The following is a 21,859-nucleotide window of genomic DNA, read 5'->3' as shown; positions in this document are numbered from 1 at the left end:
TCACTGCCAGCCGTTGTGCAGAGTGCAAAAAAAAAAAAAAATGTGCTGGCTTGTTTTCTGCGAGTGGCTCACCCCTCTGAAACGTTAATAATGGACTGCTCCACCAAGGCTCCCTACTTTCTTCTCTGCCTGGCCCTTATGCAAGGGAAACAGAACCGCCATTTCTCCTGCCTGTGTCGCTGCGACATGCAAGGATCGTCTCGGTGTGCCCGGTGTCTTCGAGTGCGTGTCACGGGTTCTTTCATTTCTCTGCATTGCTGTGCTGGCTTGGTCCGTCAGTCGGCCCCACACACGCGCGCGCTTTTGCGCTGTAAATGTGGTTTGGCTGGTGCAGTAGTTGACTCTCACTGACCAGGTTTAATTATTATAACTGATAATGTGCCACGACAGCATTGCTATAAGCGGTTTATTTTACCTTAGGACACATGGTAAAGCTGACAGTGTCGCGATTGACCATTGTTATATCCAATATATTGTTATAATCGGAATTGTTGTAAGTGGGTTTGTTATAACCAGTATTGTTATAAGTGCCAATTTTGTACTGCTAACTACAGTCTCACACAAGATGAGTGGGCACAAGGAAAATGAATGCCCAAGGAAATTATGCGGAGATGAGTTGCTCCGTCCAGAGCACATCAAGAAACATTCATGCCAGAAAAGTATGGGAATGCAATATAAGCACTTACCCTGCCCTTACAATACTGCTGGAGCTCCTCATCAGTGACCTTGGCATTTGGCTTAAGCACCACCCAAGCACATACTTGTTCACTCAACCGTGAGTCGGGCACTCCAATTACCTGTCATATTTTCCACCAACAGCTTAGTATTGTGCGCAGCAAGTAAAAAATATGCACAAACACAGTCACAAAAAACAAAATTATCGTACGTGACACTCGTTGACAGCAGGGTGGGTAGCAAGGACTTCTTCAATCTCAATGGGGTAGATGTTTTCGCCTCCTCTGATTATCATGTCCTTCAGGCGTCCAATGATGCTCAAGTAACCATCTTCATCCATCTTACCCAGGTCACTGTATCATAAAGAAATGCCAGTAAACAGCACACAGTAGCAAAGCAGCAGCCATCTGCAATGAATGTTTTTGTTTTTTTTCCGTTTTACAGAGAAAATTGTCAGCATTGCCGAAGCCTTGCATTTATTTTATTGCAGCATCAATGAAAATACTTCTCGCAAGAGCCACAAGTACACAGAGATAATATATGTGACAAAGGCATCAAAAATGCCCGAATGGTCCAACAAAGCATAGCTAGAAGCCAATGTTAATGTAGCCTAAAACACCTTGCATGTTCAAGCAAAATTAGCACTTCATAGTGTGTATACATATACAGGGTGTTTCACTTAAGACTTTACACAATTTTCAAAAATAGGTGTTTTGAGTTAGAAGAATGCTTTTTTCGGAATAGCATTGTCAGTGGTGTAGTATATCAAAATACAGCTAAGATGTGCTAACAGCAGGCTGGTTAACAAATATTGAATAGTTCACTTTTTAACTATTATTGCTAGGCTTCTTAATTAGAGGTTTGTAGCCCACCATATGTAATATCCATATCAGTTTTTCGAATTTCGAAAATGCGGTTACCCTCAGCGTTGTGGCCGAACAAATTCTGGCTACATCACACCAAAATAACATCTATTTTCGTGAAGGCAGCATCTTTTGTGTAGCAGAGGCTGTTTCACCACATTGGCTGCTCCATAAAGTGGCAGCCGATGAACCCATGAAAATGAAAAGTTTCGATGCAGCCATCAAGACGCTATACCCTAATCGTTGCCCATTTGGTCATTTCTACAGCCACCATGATGCATTTTCTTTCATTTTGCCCCCCTTACATTCTTTAGTGAGCAATAGACCTAGGTGTGGTTGCAGATAAAGTTTTCTCTTCATATGCCAATGGTGATTTAATAAAACATGCTGTTTGGGCTGCACATAATCATAGCAAAAAATGAGTTGCACTAAGAATGATTCACTGATGGTTGAATTATGGTTCTAATTACTCCTTACACACATTTGTGTGACCTTTTTGGGGTATGATAGTGGGAATTATTATTTAAATAGAGTTGAACCTCGATATAACGAAGTTGAAGAGGGCTCGGCAATTACTTTGTTATGGCTACAGCTTTGTTATAGCTCATGATGACCGAGCTTTCAAGAGCTTCCCAGGGAAATCATCATCCCTTCATTATAAACCATTTCGTTATAATGATCGAGTTTCGACTGTAATTCTCAACATAATAAACAATTTCAGAAAATAAAGTGCAGTGACCTCACTGAAGGCCTGTTTCTTATGAAAAACACTGAAATGCATGTGACACAGCGAATATGGTACATGGAATTATCCATTTGCAATACTGTCATATTTAAGGCCCCTAACTTTCTGTGGCAGAAAATATTAAATTCTGCAAACTGAGAATAAAGAATCTTGAATATTCCGCTAGAGAAACCAAAAAATGCTTTGGAATGCACCTCGGGTTATGGCAGCGCGACAGTGATGGTGACTGTTGCTGCGGGCGAGACTGCGTTCAATGAAGTAGCGGAGGCTTTGATTCTCTCAGTTGTGGTTGGCGCATCTGAAGCATTGCCTTTGAAACAATGTCGATGTATTCATTGGTTCTGTATTTTAATGTGCCATCTACATTTTTTATTGAGGTCTCTAACTGCCCCCGCGTGTCATATTTGAGCAAATAAGGTAAATTAGTAATTTCTCCATCATTCCGTCGTTCCTACTGATGCCCATAATAACAGTATAAAAAAATCAGAATAAATCTGCTAACACACAATTCTGGGAAAAATGCTTAAATCCACGATTTTTTGCAAAATCGCGGGAAACTGGAGACATTAATATATTCAGTTTCAGATCGGGAGTGGTGTGCAAGGCATTCCATGCATTTGATTCAGTTTCTTTCATAACAAATGAGCCTTCAGTGAAGTCATCTGGACTTCACATGCTATCAGCGGCACTGAGGATATCATTTGTGACATTAATCTGAGGGTGTGGGTGTAGATTTACTGAGCTCGAAGCCTCCGCTTGGTTAGGCTTGGTTATGTTGGCTCACACTAATGGGACTGTGTGGTAGTTAAACCAATATATTCAAGACATTATGGTGAAAATGGCATGTGATAGATTATGGCACTTACATAGTTTGTATGAGTACTGATGGCACCACCAGCAATCCTGTTTTTATGTTAACATGTTTTAAAAGGAAATGAAACTTCTGAAGCAAGACCAAATGGTCTAATGGTGCCTACACAGCTTATTCTACAGAAAACAGCCACAATTGAGGTTCATACTAGTGCCCCTTAAAGGGCCACAGAAAGGAGTGTTTGAGCTTGGCTTTAAAATGGTTGCACTACGTAGAGTACAGGCCACCGAGTGTCCATGCCACGTACGAGACCGCAAAAGCAAGCAGGAAATTTAGAATACATTTTTGAAAATTCCCGCTTTCGCACCTCGTGGCGATTCACTGTGCCGGGCTTTCGCGCGAAGCCTGGCATACGATGTCATGTCATGCAAGCGACATCAGCAGACGGGGGTTATCATTGGTTCACAGCGCCAAATTCTTTCAGACATCACAGGCTACCATGACTGCGGCCACTCCGCGTGCGCCGCAGCGTGTGGAGCTAGGGGAGGGGCTGAGTGAGTGGGGCCAGCAGAGGAGCGCTGCCGTTTTGGCGTGCGAGAGGAGAGGGAAAGGCGCGAAGACGCGGAAGTTCAACATATAACAGAGATTCCACAAAACGCATTTAAGAAATTCTTGCTGGAGGATAATTACGAAGCGGCGTCTTTTAACATCCCAGACATATTGCACCTTTATTGAGAGCCCCTTTCTGGGGCCCTTTAAGGCCCATGTCCAGCTCGGTACTAGTTGCTAATGGCTAAAGGCACTCACGGTTACGGAAATAGCCAGGGTATTCAGTTTCTGACTCGTTTCAAGCAATGATTCCCTATTCTATTCCCTTGCATACTTAGAGCTCTGACCAACATTTCACTTTGACTGGTTTGTGGATTAGTGAGGACTGGAATGATTTTAGAATTAGTTCTTCTCTGCATGGTTTGCTTTGCAATCTTGCCTTGGGCAATAAGCAGTTTTTTCGTGTGCTGACAATCAGCAGTTTTCCCATGTCCACAAAAAAAGCGACACCATGCAGAATTAAGCTCTTAATTTTAGAGTTTTTAAGCAGTGTCAGCAAGTAACTTTGTTTTTTTTTCTTCTTATCTTCAAATAACAACAATACCCTAATAATAAAAAGACGGATTTGTGGTGACAATATTTGCACACGACACCAGCTAAAAGGCACCGCACAGGGATGCATGCAATGAAGTTCAGTATTAGTGTAACGAATTGCTACAATTCCAGGTTTAATTACTTTCACTATTGTTTAAATTTAAAAATTTTACAAATTTACAAGAGCAAAACAGCCTTTTCAAGACCATTGATCTCAAATGTGTATTCACCTGCTTTCAACTTTGTACCTCTCATTTTATAATTAGTCAGTGGATTCAAAGCTAAATAATCTCAGCATATGAAGCACTTCAGGAAGAAATCAAAACCATTATGGTTACAAGGCACCAGCTTGAAGATTATGATTTAAGTCACTGGAATAAAATTATGTGTATATTAAAGCTTGATCAAATGAAAAAAGCTGCAAATAGTTTGCCAGATTAAGAAAAGAGTTGCTAGCTATACAAACAGCCAATGTAGCTTACCCAGTCTTATACCATCCACAAGGTGCCTTGACTTCCTTAGTCTTCTCTTCATCATTGTGGTAACCAAGGAAAATATTATGACCTCGAACCCACACCTCTCCGGGCTCATTAATGGCAGTCTCCTTGCCTGTGGCGGGGTCTGCAATCTTAACCTGCATCATGGTATTCGCAAGTTCAGAGTATGCAAACATCAGTCAAATGCCTAATTTTGTGCCAGCAAGGCCTGGCGTCATACTACACAGACAAGGTGCAGATCAACTAGACAGATAACTAGCACCAACTTTGCACTACCCAAATATTTTAGCCATGTGCAGGTCACATTAGGCATATCATAATTACTAAAAGCCACACAGGTGCAGGATTTATAACAGAATTATGAAGACAGGAAAAACTTACCTGTATAATGCCTACATACTGAATAGAGTACAGTGTATCACCAGCAGGCTGCGTGTTTTTGTAGTTTTTTTGCTCTTAAGTAAACCACAGTAGTGCATTAACATTTCGTTCCAGGAATGCTAGGCTTACAAGCCCAGAAAACTTCGATCTCCTATATTTTAAAAGCAGGGGGTGTAGTTAGGGTTTGGGTGTTCTCATTAAAGCTGAGAGAAAACAAAAATAGTGTACAAAATTTATTGTTGGCAATTAAATTTTCTCAGTGCAGTTAATGGAAGCGTGACAAAGCAAGCATGCCGATCTGTGCTAGGGCAGGTACGTTGCTGCTCTTGAGTGCTGGCAGTATGCGTGGCAACTTATGAGGAAAAGATTTCTGAGAACTTGAAAAGATGTGACTATCTTTACTAAAAATAAAATTTACTGTGGCCAACATACGAAGCAAAATGAAATAGAAAGAGCAGGGCAGGTCCTCAATCGAGGTATTCACCTGGAGCAAAGTATGATCAGACAGTGCTGGCTTTAAACAGTCACTCAGCAATTGCATTGGTACCAAAATGAAAGCCAACAAAGATGGAATGCAAATACCTAAGGGTTTGCCAGAATTGAATGTGGGTCTCTCACTTCCTAACTTGAAAGACAAATGGTACTATACATAAATGCAACCAAGCACTGCTTTCAGTGAAACCATCCAAATGCTTTTCATCACAATTAAGGACCAGAAAATGTTTCTTGCACACAGAATGGCTTTCAACACATAACAATGGCGTTAAAAATGTAACGAAGAAATTCTTCAACAGAAATAAACCAGCAAGCCTTGATGTAGAAAAATATTTGAGAAACAGCGGTCAAATTTCACAGGAACAAACTATGTTAAGTAAAAAAGAAAGAAAGGAGAAATTTTGTTTACAGCCAAGGACTGAAAATGCTAAGCTCTTGCTATAATCTACAGCCTTGTAAAGCAGCTGCTAGGCCAAGCGCCAATCAAAACAAAGGTGCAGGCTATTTATAGGCAGGCTGTGGCATTTTGTTCTGGTCTAAACGTGGCTTGATGCAGTGGAATAAAAAATGCATAAAGTAAAGTGCTGTTTCGTGTGTACATGCCACAACATAAACTTGACTGCAAACCACACTACAGTGGCTCTCAGCCCCGTCAAAGCTCTGTGATATAGTCATTTGTTTTTTGTTCAGACAACTCATCAGTGGAATGCTTTATTGCCTGAAATTGTCTCAATCTTGTCAAACGAAGCATTTTATAATACATTGAATGCTTAATTTAGCCATGCCTGTATGCATGTTTTTGTTCGTGTATTATGTTCATTGTACACTCAAGTGTTTTAGCATTTGCCTTCCTGCTCTGATGCCATGTAGGTGATGCAGGTACTAAATAAATAAATAAAGGTCTCAACTCAAGTTTTTCAACACACAGAATTGGTAGATGCATATTTTTACCACTTTCACTACTTCCTGAGCTCTCTAAACTTGAGACTTTAAGAGGAAACCAGACAAACAGATGAAGGACAAGAAAAGGGAGGTGCATGCACACGGTGACCTGACTGAAATTAAGATAGTCCTCAGCGACATCACTCCTTCAGATTCCTTTCCATCTCCCGCCCAACTGTCATGTTTACTTTGTGGACAGTGTGGTTGTCACTTCTCATTATGTGGCCAAGCTTGATTTTCAGTCCTCATGCAAGGTACTGAACATAAGCACAGTGCCTGTGACATTCACTGTCACTAAAATTTAATTCTTCTGCACATTGTATATTCATCCATGACTAGCTACCATTCTCCATGGAACAAGAATGTAGTCAACAAATAACTTTGAATGATTCTTGCTTTGTCAAGTTAATTTTTTCATGCCAAAATGCAGCATCTGACAAAACACCACATTTTTTCATCTAGCTTACCTCAACATGGCCCACTGGTTTTCCCACAGTTGTGCTCTGCTTGCTTTCAGGATCTTTCTCTGTCAGCAATGTAGAAACTGTGGTTGTCTCTGTAGCTCCATAGCCAACCTGGTAGAGGGATGCATTTAGTCAAACAATTTGTACACTAAGCAGTGTTATACCTTTACCACAAAAGAGAAAGCAGAGCCACTTGCTTAGAGCTACAAGTGCTTACTGTAAAAAAGCAAAATAGGGATCCTCACATATAGTAAAATCTTGGCATTGGGAAAAAAGTGCAGAAATATCTGAAGTTAGAATTATCGAATGGCCTCAAAAAATTGCCAAACACCATTTGATCATTGCAAATTTATTTGGTATAAAACTGGGCAATGTTTGGACATCTGCTTTTAAGATGAAAACTGTTGCAGCGGTGGCAATTTTTCTCGGTTCTGTCCCAACATTGCCGTGCACAATGTAGGGAGCGTCGAAGCAGAACTTCTATAATGTTAAGAGTGTTTGTGGCCTCTTCCACGGTGTGATGCGGTAGCGGTGGGGCCTCCTCAGAAGTTGCTGTTTTCATATGTGAGACGGCTTCATCGCACGAAAGGCAAACAGCACATTATGAGGGTGCAGTTTCAGTGCACTGGAAAAACGAAGCAATCACGTGGACAAAAGCGAGGTAAACGCACTTTTGCGCTGAACGACGAGTCGCCTTTTAAGAAAAAATTATGAAGGGCACTTAAGGTTACTTACATGCTGTGAATGCGAAACCATTTGTGTCTCATTGTGGGCTGCTAGTTAACTATATTTGTTTACTAGTTAGTACAAGTTAGTAACTAGTACTAATGTCTCAAAGGCTTTTAAGTTGAAGACCGTTGTGGTAAAGGCCTTTAGGTCAAGGTGTTTTTTCAAACGGTCTTCACCCGAAAGGCCTTTGGTGTCGAAGGCGTCTACCCTAAAGGCCTTTGACGTTGTGCAAAATTGCTACCATCTACCAAAAGAAAACTGAAACGAGCAAACGACGCCATGTTGGGGGATTGCGGTCACAGGATTGCCTAGTGCGGACAGTGTGAGCGGCTTTCTCGGTTTGGCGATTATTTTATTTTAAGGTTTAAGAGAAAAATAATGAGCAACGAATGATCTGCGGACATTTCTGTGTTTCCCATATTTCTGAGCGACTTTGTGGATACCTATTCTGCGTCGAAAACAGTCAGAGAGGCACCAGCAGTGAAGCTAGAAATTCACAACGGAGTCGTATGTCAGCTGGCGACGCTGAAGACCAGGAAGCGTTCTGGACAAGTATATCTATTCTTTGCACTTTAAAGTGTCAGACTCTGACTGTCCTTCAGTTGTTGTGCTCTGTTAGTTTGTTTTCTTGCGTCAATGATCATATCGATGAGCTTGGTAAGGTGTCCGCATCCGCATTGCATGGATGGCGCCGTTTGAGATTACATGCTCGATTACGAGTACGCCTTGGTGAAACTTGCTAATTGCTGGTTTTTAACAAGTGCTTAAGGCCGTCCGATGGTACTGTGCAAGCTCAGTTTCTATGACCTTTCGGTTATGTTGTGCCGTTTCACCACACACAGAGACACAGAGCGCAACAATTAGCCGAACATTAGGGACGTTATGAGGTGCTGTGACATTTGCATAAAGCCTAAATAGCCTTGTGATAGTGACCTGATCAACCCGCCGTGGTGGCTCGGTAGCTACGGCTGCTGAGCCAAAGGACTCGGGTGGAATCCCAACTGTGGCGGCCATTTTTGTGATGAAGCGAAAACCGAAAACGTCCGTGTGTCGAAATTTCGGCACGAGTTAAAGATCCCCAGGTGGTCAAAATTAATCTGTAGCCCTCCACTAGTATGCACCTCATGCATAGCCCAAGTGTAGCTGCGGCGTGTTAGAAAAAAAAAAAACGACCTGATCATCTGTGCTATTGCTCGCATTTCTTTGCTGCACGATAGATGTTGTTCGGCAGAGTGATGGCCAAACCATGACTGCAGATGCTGCAATGTGGGTGCACACCATCGCTTGGAAAATTCAAACTTCGTAAAATACGCTAAGATCGAACAGCCGACCACGAGCGGTGAATGACCAATTTACGCAGTGCAGGAGTACTCCTCGGCCAATACAAGAGAAGCAAACAGCTCAGTTTTGGGCCTCTTTAGTTCTGCTCATGTTATTTGTTTTGTGACTTCGTCTGCGATCTAATGATCACCTCTCGAAAAGCGCTCAACATCAGCAAGTGGCTTCCCGCCGGCCTCGCATCATGCTCCCGGCGAGAAATAAAGTCTATGAGGGTGGCGTGCCGTGGTGGCTCAGTGGTTAGGGCGCTCGGCTACTGATCCGGAGTTCCCGGGTTCGAACCCGACCACGGCAGCTGCGTTTCGGTGGAGGCGAAACGCTAAGGCGCCTGTGTGCTGTGTGATGTCGGTGCACATTAAAGATGTCCAGGTGGTCGAAATTATTCCGGAGCCCTCCACTACGGCACCTCTTTCTTCCTTTTTTCTTTAACTCCCTCCTTTATCCCTTCCCTTATGGTGTAGTTCAGGCGTCCGCCTATATGTGAGACAGATACTACGCCATTTCCTTTGCCCAAAAACCAATTTGGTTGGCACCCTCACTTGTTTCCTTGGTTATCTGTGGGCTCTCTTTGTGTACAGCAAGGTACAGAGCAGTATCTAGGCATCTTGGATGACGATATATGCGAAAGTGCGTGTCACTAATCCCGTAGTACCTTATACTGTCGTAACTGGAATCCCCCAACATGGCGGAAACGCTCACGGTCAATGCAAGGGGGTGCAAGTTTTTGCATAAGGCCTATTGGTGTCTATGTATATACTGGATCCTCTTACGGCTCTCTTATGGTTGCTACGGCAGCTGTGCTGATGCTGTCACTAGAGTTTTTGGACCTCTTAGTCCGGACAACAACGCTGGGCTTTGTTGCCGATGAGCCGAGCCATATAATGCTTTCGCATTAAAACATGAAAAGACCACCTACGCACCAATCAGCATCTGAAACCATGCACGGTGGGGCTCGGCTGGCTGGCTGATGCTTGGCTGACAGCCACAGCTGCCGTGGGTTGGTAGCGAAGCTCAGAAACCAAACCGGCCAAAAACTACGTTGCCAGACTATTTTTCAGCCTAGCGATGTGGGCCCTCCAACAGTCACCATGCTTGTGTGCACTTCAGAGGCGCAGGTGTCACAACAATTCACCATGAAATTCAACCTTGAGGAAGGGTACAGTTTTGCGATCGCTTGCCTTGCAAACCATAATTCGACCCGGCCCTTTATGGGAGCCCGTCCGGATTAACCAGTTCTAGCCCTGCAGGTTCAGAATTAACAGCGTCCACTGCCATAGACTTAAGTGGATGTTGGCTGGTAACTCGTCAGTAGTCCGAACTTTCTGAGTTTCCAAATTAAGGGAGGGGGTTGAATTAAAGAGGTTTTACTGGACAGGTGCGAACAGAAGTAAATGTGCAGGCTGTGGCCTCCTGACCTTATTTACACATTGCCTAATGGAAACTGCATGGAACCAGTGATCCCGACAAGCTAGCTAGCATATCCACGAAGGTAGCGATCAGTGACCAGTTTCTCAAGGACACATGACGTTTCTTGATTTCTGGTAGGATAGGCATGATTGGACATGGAACAAAACAGCTGGCTCCATTTATGTATGTCCGTACCTGTGCACAGTAATGTGTGATTCAGCAGAAGCTGTACACTTTAACTACCTGCCAAGAAATCTCTATGTGTGTATAATTAACTTCTTGTCCACAACTGCACAAGCACTTTACTTGTTTACAACAGTGAACTGTCATTATGATGTTGCAGCATAATCTCCGAGTTCTATGGCATAATATTGACACAGAAAGCACAATAAACATGTGATTAGCTGACAAATAATACAAATATGAAGAGCTGCTTTATGTACACTAATGCAAAATATAACTTATGTGAGCACTCACCCAAACATGAGCTTTAAGCTTTTCCCGTGCCAATTTCCTCATTTCTGGTGTCACTGCATTGCCTCCCATTACAACTGCTCCGAATGAAAAAGAAGGAAGAAAGAAAAGGTGAGAGGACAGTCACCAAAGTTCCAAACAGCCCAGGTGATGCCACAAAGCATTCGTGCAATGTACACATACAACAGCATGCTTAAAGAAGCACATGCCATTTGCAAGCTAAAGCACACACCCTTAGTTAGGCTGGAAAGGTCAAATTTGTGGAAGTCTGCATGATTGATCATGTCGGTAATCATGGTTGGTGCCCCTGCAACCTGTGAACACCTGAAAGAAAGGAAAAAAGAAGGAAGCGGAGGAAAAATTGCAACATTAGTAATCACTTTATGGGAGTTCAACAGTGAAACACAGACAGCTAACTTCTATGCATTCATCAACGAGGACAATGCATTACATAAATCTAGAGCAGGGCAAAAAAAAAAGAGCGCAGCAGCACACTGCCCTTGCAATAAACCCTTCACAACTCAAACTTCGTGTACACTCCACAAATCACAGTAAAAAAAAAAAGAAGTTAAAAACATGCAACAATTTATGTTAAATTAACTGTCAGGGGATTTCACAACAAATTCTCTTTGCATGGCACCTTCATTCAAAAGGTACATTTGAGCACCCTATCACTTAAGTGTTTTATTTATCACATGGCTATCAGTCCATCACACTAGCGCAGATTTTTCCTGTCACCTGGCTTATTACTTTCTGTGTCTATTTTTTTTATTGTGTGTAACTTCACTAGATTTCACTGCCTGCATTGCTGCTTTCTATCAATGCAGATGCAGAAATGCAATGCAACAGTGCATAATTCATGTATATTCAATCTATAACTTTGCTACATATGCTGCTGTTTCATGCTATGCTTTACTGACCATTTTGCAATGTACTGCAGTAGTTTGTGAGCAGTATTGTGCACAATTGGGGTGCATATACATAATACAGTCAGGCTTTCTCTTTGTTTTTGGCCCCTGTACAATTCCTTGTGATATTGAATAATCACGACACAGCCAGATCATGTTCAGTATATGTGACAGGACTGAGTATCAACTAAATTTATATCTGTTAACCTCATAAGTTTATTAATGCGAGAGCATTACTTGGCTCGTTGAGTGAGAACCCCGCTGTCGCCAGAAAGCGATGGCAGAAACACGTGGCAGAGACGTGGCCCGCAAATGATGTCATCACCCCTCCTGAAGCAATTGGCCATCACAAGGCAGGGGCAGATCGAGAAAGGCAAGCCAACTTTCGCGGTGAATGGAAACTGGTTTGGAGGTGCCCCTCCTCCTCCCTGCAGTGGCTATACAGTACTCTCTCAGCTGGATAACAAAGCAGACTGCGCTCAATATGGGGGCGGCTGGACTCCTCCCTCATGTGCACTGGGCAAGGGGTCACCACCCCGACAGACCTGATGTGGTACATGCACATAGTGGCGTCTCTGCTCCACAAGATACGTTAGGAAATACAATGCCCACTGTCGTATTCATGTAAACATGGCTTGTGGAGTATTCATCATCTGAAGTTGAATCGCTCAAGCAAAATGTGGTCTGAGGTGGCAGTTCACTGCCAACAAAGTACAAGACCATCACAACGCAGCAAAACATGCGAGGCAAGCTGCTACAATGAAACAACATTCACCTCCCAATCCCCCGACAACTCAGCGACACACTCAGCGAGAAGTATAAATGCTCTCACATTTACACATCGTAATAATTGCTTAGGTGGCTCCATAATTAGTTATTCTGCTGCATTCATTTATAATGTCTAAAAAGAGAACACAATTATACACATTTCGTGTCCCTGTTTTCTAGTCAAATGTTTAGTATTACAGCCTTATTGACAAAACGGAGTTGAAATCCTTCCATCTGTATTTGCTGTCAACCCTAAGTACTCAAACACTTCAGACATGGGTTACAGATGCATGCAAAAAAATTTAATTCATACTTTTGGCAACAGGAAGTTCATTATTTGGTTAACAGGCATATTTCAACTATGCCTAAGCACAACCTTCATGACTATAGTTTTTGTCATACTATTTTTTCTGTGTACTATGTATGCTACCAGTGAGAAAAAAACAAATTGTATTTCGTATATTCCTGTAACAGAAGGTATAGGTTACTTGAATGCAGAACCTACCCCCAAACATGCTTTGCACATTTGCCATATGTGACTTGCACCAATTACCCAGTTAAATATAGTCTAAGCACTAGCAATTAATGAGAAAGTTAATTAGCCAATCACTGAGCCCTAGTACTAGGGAAAGGAGAAAAATGACAGCCTATGGGTGAAGTTCCAAAGGCTAATAACTACAAGTAAAAAAAGACAACCAGCTTCATACTGTCTGTCATGAAGGATTTTCACAGTTAGTGCAGGGAGTGAAAGCAAAAGGGGAATAGCATCAGCCACTCTTTAGAAGAGGTTCCACTACAAATATGGCTTTGCAGAGAGTGACCAATAAAGAGCCATGACCCTTGAAGTTCCTTAACTAATACGCAACACCCTGTTATTTTCAGTTGTAGACTTTTTAATGTAAGTGGCCTGCACCATGACCCCTTTCTATACTGTTAGATCATTGTTCAATAGCACGTAATTACTGACTGATAGGGTGCTGCTTCAAGTTAGTTGATGGCCATGTAGTCAAAAACATGGATGCTTTTCCATTCAGGCATAAATACTGCTGTACTCGCAATACTAAACTGCAAAGGAGAGTATACTATAGACTGCCTTTCTCTGCATCTCACTGCCAAAAGAAGTGCAGTTACAATTTCTGTAAGCCGCCCAGGTGAAGCAGTAAATACATGCAGTGCACAGCCGCGTTGAAGACTTCGTGAAGAACAGGCTTCACACAAGCAGGCTTCCTATCAATTCTAATTTATGTTCCATAAAAGCAGCTTTGCTGAAATGAAATGTGGTGAGCAGGTAGCAGAAACAAAACCAAGTGCTACACCAAATAAGTCACAAACATCCAGTCTGCGTTGTAGTGAAATGTTCATGATTCAAAACAGCCCAGCGAACACGGATAGAAGGAAGGATAGACGAGACGGGCGCTGACTTCAACTGTGCTTTATTATAGGAAGGGAAGAATATATGCAGCATGAATCTTGCAAAAAAAAAACGACAATAAATAAATACAAAGCCTGGCACACAAGGCACGAACTAACGTGTCCAACAACAATAAACAGTCTGACCAGATTTGGGAAGATAACCCTGGACGCGTCCCTATTTATGCTACTGACCGAGATAGGCACTGTTAAGGAAATCTAATTCACTTTGTGAAACCACAACTACGGGTGACTAATGCAAGTGTCTCCAGAATTACGCACGCAAAACGCTCCTATTATTTTTCTTGCCATTTGGTCGCTATGCCAAAAAAATTGGCTGCACTAGAAAAAACCGGGCTGCAACAACATGAACAATGGTGCAGGGCAAGGTTAATGGACGATTTTGATGAGTTATTATCACAAGAATTGGAGTGTTCCTGAAGTTGAAGCCAGCGCCTGTCTTGTCTATCCTCCCTTCTGTCCGTGTTTGCTGTGCTGTTTTGAACCATGAATACATACCAACTCACCCAACTTTCTTCACTCATCAATGTTCCTAAAATTTTTCAAAAATACCAAAAGTTGACATTTAAGAGCACATACATTTACACAATATATCATGGATTATGGAAACCTTGTAGACTTCAGACTATACGTGCTATGCACAGCACAAATTTCAACAAGAGGTGGAAGGAAAGCCCCAATTTGCTGGCCAGTGTTCCAACACAAGGGCCTATCTTTGTTGAAGTGTCCTCTTTATGAAACACTCATTAGAGGACTAAGGCTTTCCTCCTGCCCCATGTTCAAGTTTTTGCTATCAGCAATTCCATTTTCTCTGCTCTCTATCTATCAAAGATCCACATGCTATGCATGTATCACAGACGCTTACTTGGTTGCATGCACATTGCTTCATTAATATCGTCTGCACTGCTCCATACAAAACAGACCTGTATTTTCTGTAAAATTGTTTTTCGATTCAACTACTAAGTCATTTATATCAAGTTAATTATCTTATAATAATAGAAAAACCAGCCTGATTATTTTTCTGCCATGACATTTGTGTCAGATGAATGTGTTTTATACAAGAAGAGGTATCCATCTTATAGCGTCAAACAAACACAGTTCACAAATAGTGCTATATATGTAGGGGCCTTCGTTTCAAAGTAAAACATGACTTTACCTGATTTTGACCTCTGAGCAGATTTCATAGCAATTTATTTGCACCTACCTAATAATGCAGTTTGACAGTGGAAAAAAAACTGAAGGCGCTGCATAAGAACTAGCAAATGTCTTGAACCCATTCTAAAGCACTTTTTCCCCCATTTATAGGCTGATGAATTTAAACACTATCCAAACCTTGTTATCCCTTTACTTTTAGTCAATTTTTAGACCAGTTCAAAAACTACGCATGACAGAAGCAAGTCGCCAGGATAGAGGTGTTGATTAGACATCTTGATGGCACCCTTGTACCGAATGCAATGTACCCTACTGGCACCCGGCCACATGGCTGTTGTGAAATAAAAGTGGCCACTGTTATGCTGAATAGATCTTGTCACGGTGGGTGAAACGAAAAAATTGTAATTAATGAGAAAAAAATGTCTGATCTGGCAAACAGTTTTTGGATGAAAACTGCCATCATAGCTCATTCATAAAAGTATAATAAGCAAAAATAGAGCACTTTATGTCTGGCACAGAAATAAGTGCAAATAGTTATATATGTTTGCTGCCAAAAATTAAAAACAAAGATTATGGAAGGATTTCTTGAAAAACTCAATTTGGTTTTCAACTCAAAAAATAGCACTCAATATTTTACCCGCCCACCCCTAGTCCTTAAAAACAAAGGGCCCTAATACATGTTTAAGCAAAAGCAAGGATGAACCAGAATTTTTTTAAATAGGCTTTTTGAGGTACCGAGATGTCTTCTGTGGTATTGTAATACCAAGACGGACATCAAAAAACAGGTGAGTCAAGTAAGCTAATTAAGTTAGCGAACTTAATTAAGTTACCAATAGTTAACTTTTTAACTTTTACAGTTAGGTGCTTGATTAAAATTGGGGATTTGTAGCTGGCTGTTATAAAAAGCCATATCACTTTTAAGAATTTCAGAAACGCAACTTCCATCAGCATCGTGTCTCATCAAACCATGGCTGCCATGTGCCACTAAGCGATGTCCATGACTGTGCATACCGCTGTGGTGCACTTGCCATGTGACCTTCTCTGTTCCGCGCGCCTTAGGCGTGCGCATTTTTGATAATGGCGCATGACGCTGAAAATTTGTCGGGCCAAAGCGCCCACAGTAATAACTTTGGCATTTTAGAAATTCTGGAAAGTGATATGGCTTTTACTAAGCGCCGTGAAAAATTTCCAATCACAATTAGGCATCTAACTGTAGTATTTAAAAAGTTAACTATTAGAAAATGGTTAACCAGCTTAGCAGCTAACATGATTCACCCGTTTTCTGAACTCTGCCAACTCTGGTGTTGCAATGCCACAGGGAACATCTCAATATACCAAAAAGCCTATTTTTAAAAATTCTGGTTCACATTCGCTGAAACAACTAGCTGGTGTAGTTGTGGTGCTCAAAGAGAAAGCAATATAGTCTTAGAAGAACAGCTGCTACTTCCAAGTTTATTTTTAGCTGTCGGGCATATAATTACGATGAAGAAAGCAATTATCTGCAAGGAACTGTTAAGAAGCCTGACCAATAGTATACAACGCAGAATGAATAAACACTACTCCGGAACTCCCATGCTTTTATGAGTGGCCACACTAAAAGCCACAAAACACTATATACTCATCTCAAGCAAAATTAGTTGCTCATAGGCCAGATTGTAGCACTCCATTTGTGGTTCTGTGATGCTCTGCTGCCTTTCAGATACAATGAATTCTCGTTAATTCGAACTTGTTTAATTCACACAGTTGGCTTATTCAAACTGATGCTTTGATCCTATACACATAGAGTGTTTAAAAAAAGGTTCCTATTGTTTTCAACTCTGAGTAATTCGATCAAATTTTCGGTCCCTTTTGAGTTCAAATTAATAAGAGTTGATTGTAGTAAATAAGACTGAAAAAATGAAAGAAGAACAAGCATATCACCCAGCACTGTAAAACTATGACAGCCAGTAAACTTACCCACCTATAGGTATGAATGGACTTGAGAATCTCTTTAGTGTCATAGCCAGCACATGGAACCACAGAACAGTTACCCCGCACAACAGTCAATCCCAGCACTGTAGTCATGCCGAAAACGTGGAAGAAAGGCAATGGGCTGCACAGGACTGTGTGCTGCAACAACAGAAAGTAGGCAACATAGATGTGATAGATGTGAGTTGCACTGTGATAGAACCATGTGATATGAACTTATCTCCTACCGTGTGATTAAAACAAAGATAAGCTTTCTATAACAACACATGCGGAGACTAAGGTTAGCAGTAGCATGAGCAGCAAATGCCCCTATGAGGCAATTAGTAAGGTCAAGTATTTTTCAGCGTAAAGTGACTGCACGTAATCAGAAACAAAGAAGTGTGCCAAACATTTTTGTACAAAACCGCAAGCACAGTATGCAACAGTAAAGTGTATTGGGCTAGTTTGTTAACATACACCTTGCAGATTTAGCAAAACAAAAATGAATGACAGAGAAGAATAGAGAGAAGAATAGAATAGATTTATTGTACTTCACTTTTGTTGCACTAAATCTGCAAGATGCCATATGCACTAGCATTTGTTTTCTCTTTGCATTTACTTCTGTAAGTGTGTGTACAAGTTCTGAAGCAGTTAAGTTAGCTTCCCTGCAAAGCTGTAACAACCACAGAAGATCCAGACACAAAGCACATGTTGAAGCAGAGGTTGTATGTTGTGCCTGGCCACCCTACAGAGGTAGTTACCGTACAAAGAATATGCAGAGAGAGGTGCACATATGGATCATGAGGCATTCTAGCATGTGTGAGCAAGGTTTATACACTACTAATGCTTTGAAAATTGGGCCTTTTTATAGCATGCAGAAATTCTGGCCCTACAAGGGCATTTTGTAGCAATGTAGCCTTAGTACCAATGCCACCATTACTTTTCTACTCCCAGGTAATGCCAACACTTTCCCACCTTGGGGAATTGGATGCAATGCAAAAAACGGCAGTGTGATGTAAGCGCATCAGGTTAGAAAACAAGCACTCATTGTGTTGGGACAAACTGTATATTACTTATTGCTTGCATGGCATTAGAGAAGACGTAAGCAGGGCCACAGGACCTTTTGACATCACTGACGGTTGTGCTAAGAAGAGCATAGACTACAATACGCATTTACAGTGAGCACCTAATTTTTGTGCAGATGCCCTTTGAATGCTTAATTATGTTCCTCTAAGTTACCACTTGAGTAAAACACTATGCAATCTAGCTGAATGTGCAAGGCAGGATGCTGATGATGGAGCATGGTAAATCCCCATTGCTGTGGGGAAAGGATTGCACGCCTGCACAATTACGTGAGTCATTCAAGTCAAACAAGGAATTCTATTTTCACACTGAGAAAGTGCATCCAGATGAAGGGAATACGAGTACTTCATTCCTCCACTAAACTAAATGCCCAATGCTTCACTGAGGCTTGGATACCAGCATACAGGAAAGGCTTTTCACTGTACTGCAGTCACACCATCTGACTGTCTACTTCACTTCTTCAACACTGCTGAAAAATGGCCACCAACAACAAATGGTATCACAGAATACAACAAGTAAAAACTACTATGAACATGGTTGAAAATATAAAGAGGATACTGCAGCAATTTGTAGTGGAATTTCTTTCATATGAAATCAGTAGTTACAGTAAACATGTGCACATTGTCCTGCAGAAATACATTTTCAGTGCTCAAACCCCTTTCTTTCCAAAGTGTTACATTTTCAAGAACTTCGCACTAGTAAGCACTGCTGATGGTTAGGCCACTAGGCAGGATGTCCCTATGAAAGCTGTTGCACTTCAGTGCCAGAAAATACTGCTCTATGATCTTCCCCCGTTCCATGTCTATTCCATGCCCATGACCTTCTGCCTTCCGTCAGAGGTGGCAAGTTCATGTGCCCTCATTGCTTTTATATTTATTCATGCTGGCGATCTGATCGAGATATGGTTGGTTTTCATCTAAGAACTCCTGTAAGTTGTTGCAGGCTTTCAATGAACTATGCAGTTGGAGGCTGAGAACTGTAGGTATTCATTAAAAATAATCCAAGTGTCAAAGAAATTCTGCGGCTCTTTTGCAACTTGGCTGCTGACTGACTTTTGAGTATAAGGAGTTCCATAAACACTGGTGTCTCTAAAACCATTCTCTCAATACAAAAATGTAATTGCCACAAAGAGACTCATCACCTCACTGTCCAAATGATTTTGAACTTTGTTTTGCAGGCACACAAGTATCAATGCAGAAGGCTTCACCTGAGAAGATGAAGTGCAAGAAAGGAGCGTACACAGAAGTAGGAACGATGGGATATGTGCATATCCCTACTTCTGTGTGCCATCCTTTTTTGCGCTTCATCTTCTCAAGCTATGCACTCACTTGCCCAGAAACGTGTTTTACTGCTTCACCTGAAGGTCAGGTGCAGCATGGTCATACATAATTGAATTGTTCACAAATCCATGGTGGGAAAGCATAGCTGCCTTTGGTGTTCCGGTAGTCCCCTGAAAAGACATTTTACAACTGAATAAGAAGCTTAGAAGGCATCAGGCAAATATCTGAACTATTATGTTTTGCACAACAGAGAATCATGCTCACTTGGTTATTTCTGCCACCAATTATGACATAACGATTTGCAATAATAATTAGATAGTTCTTTGCTTTCATGCAGTCTTATAATTTGGCATACAAGCCAACACCCACATCTCAAGGTATATGTGGCATCCTTCTGCATGCTGTGAAAGGACTATGGCACTCCCTGTCTGACTTCAGAGTAAGCAAGAGAAGCAAGAGAGATAACTAATGGGATTCTAACAACAAAAATTTAGCTTGTTTCTTCTCCTTGGAATGATATAAATGTCATTGTTAACAACAGAGCACAAGGTTCAATTCTTGGACACACAGAAGATAATTTCACTTCCATAAACCAAAATGTTCAGTTCCTGGATACACTATATAGTATTATATTTTTTTCGAACCTTTTTGAACTTAGCCCTTTAGGCTTGTTTCCCACAGCCCAGTGTCCAGTGCAACCTCACAAGCCAGTTGTGGCACACCTGTTATTGACAGCACAGTCTTATAAACATAGACATCTCACTACGGACTTTCTTTACAATCTCTGAGCCATCACTGGTGCACTTTTATGCGACATATTTCTCAGCACAACTTATTTTTCAAGCCTCATAGGATTTCTGCACCTGTCCTGTGATGTGACCAATTTGTGACAAACAATTTCAATGGACTAGAAATGCAACCTTTGTTGTGGTGAGCTAAGAATGACCATACTTTGAGGCGGTGCCAGTGGATGTTGCAAAAAAGCTCCTATAGACATTGCTGAATTTCAGTTGCTACTGAAGTTGCTAAAGTTCCACTGCTTATTCCTGCCAATTTCTCAGGCTATGCAACCTGGTATGACACATGTAATATCAAGTAAAGCAGCATCAGTATACTTCTCTGTTTTCTGCATATGGCAAGCTTTATTACAAGAAACTATTTTACTTGAAGTATATCATGGCTCCAAGACAATGTCATTCCAAAGGCATAGTACCCTTGCTTCTACTACATAAACCATTTACCTGGATATTTTTTACTATTTCAATCACATTAACTTAACGAGAGTCAATGGTATTTAACGACCACCACTAAAAACTTCTCCCCCTGTTTCAGTTCTCTTGTCCATGAACAAGAAGACCACATAAAAGAAGCTGCATACTCACAGAAGTGAACACAATGGTGACAGGGTCATCCATGCCGACTCTCCTCTCCGCCTCAGCTATGTCAGCATTTCCGCCTTGCAGAATCTCCTGCCAATTGATGCAGCCCCTGGTATAATGAGCACGGACAGCGTCAAGGGTATGTACGTCATACATGCAAACACATAAAATGAATGCTTACATAGACAATAACCCCGAATTGCTAAAATACTTTCATCTACGTCAGTACCACATGAAGCCAAACAACTTCAAATTGAGACACCCTCTTCAGCATGATGAACTGTTTAAACTGTAGATCAAAGCAGTCATTCCATTTCTGCTTTTAACTTGCATATAAACTTATGACCAGAACTAGTCAATGGTTTCTCAAGCCTGTTTTTGTGAACTGGCATCTATGCAGAATGGAGCTATTCAAAGGCAACTCATTCCTACGAATGAGTTCATGTTACCAAGGCATCTCAGGAGCACAAAAATTTTTTTAATGCAATAGCATTAAAAGCCTCATCAGGAAAAAAATGTGTTGCTGGTCACAAAATTTGCCTACTGGCTGAAGGGAAGTGATGCCAGCAGGCCAGAACTGACGTAACTTTTAGTAAGGGCTTCAACAGCTTCTAATGTTATTGCACTGTCAACGGATAAGGTAATTAGGTGTCCCTGTGAATTTTTTATACAAATGCTTGGAAGGTCCACTGAAGAGTAATCTGAACTCGTCTTTTTATTGTGGTAACTCTATCTACACGTTCCGGGCATTCTTAGAAACTTCGAATTATTGTCCTGTGCAGCCGATTTCCCTAAAAAATTGGACTAATGTCCCGGCTCCCGCATTTTTTTTTAACTTGGCACGGTAGATAGGAGTCAGCCAATGCGTCAGCCAGTTCCGCGGCGGCTTGCTGCTCTGTCATCGGCAGAGTGGCACGTAAACCAAAGAGTCCACGTCTATTTTTATT

The 21,859-nt window shown here is 41.5% G+C and overlaps 1 protein-coding gene across 1 annotated transcript in view; it reads right to left on the bottom strand.

Moving 5' to 3' along the window:
- LOC144114759 (medium-chain acyl-CoA ligase ACSF2, mitochondrial-like) overlaps positions 1 to 21,859 on the bottom strand; it is a 102,137-nt gene that overhangs the window by 2,706 nt on the left and 77,572 nt on the right. Inside the window, exons 7-15 of the mRNA XM_077648708.1 lie at positions 20,916 to 21,021; positions 19,611 to 19,703; positions 17,184 to 17,332; positions 11,197 to 11,288; positions 10,968 to 11,041; positions 7,020 to 7,127; positions 4,720 to 4,871; positions 887 to 1,028; positions 687 to 797 (exon numbers count right to left, since the gene is read on the bottom strand). Of these exons, the coding sequence (XP_077504834.1) occupies positions 687 to 797; positions 887 to 1,028; positions 4,720 to 4,871; positions 7,020 to 7,127; positions 10,968 to 11,041; positions 11,197 to 11,288; positions 17,184 to 17,332; positions 19,611 to 19,703; positions 20,916 to 21,021 (1,027 nt within the window). The remainder of the gene's footprint in view (positions 1 to 686; positions 798 to 886; positions 1,029 to 4,719; positions 4,872 to 7,019; positions 7,128 to 10,967; positions 11,042 to 11,196; positions 11,289 to 17,183; positions 17,333 to 19,610; positions 19,704 to 20,915; positions 21,022 to 21,859) is intronic.

Source organism: Amblyomma americanum, chromosome 1 (genome assembly GCF_052857255.1).
Source record: "Amblyomma americanum isolate KBUSLIRL-KWMA chromosome 1, ASM5285725v1, whole genome shotgun sequence".
Lineage (NCBI taxonomy): Eukaryota > Metazoa > Arthropoda > Arachnida > Ixodida > Ixodidae > Amblyomma > Amblyomma americanum.
This window is presented reverse-complemented; position numbering and strand designations above follow the sequence as displayed.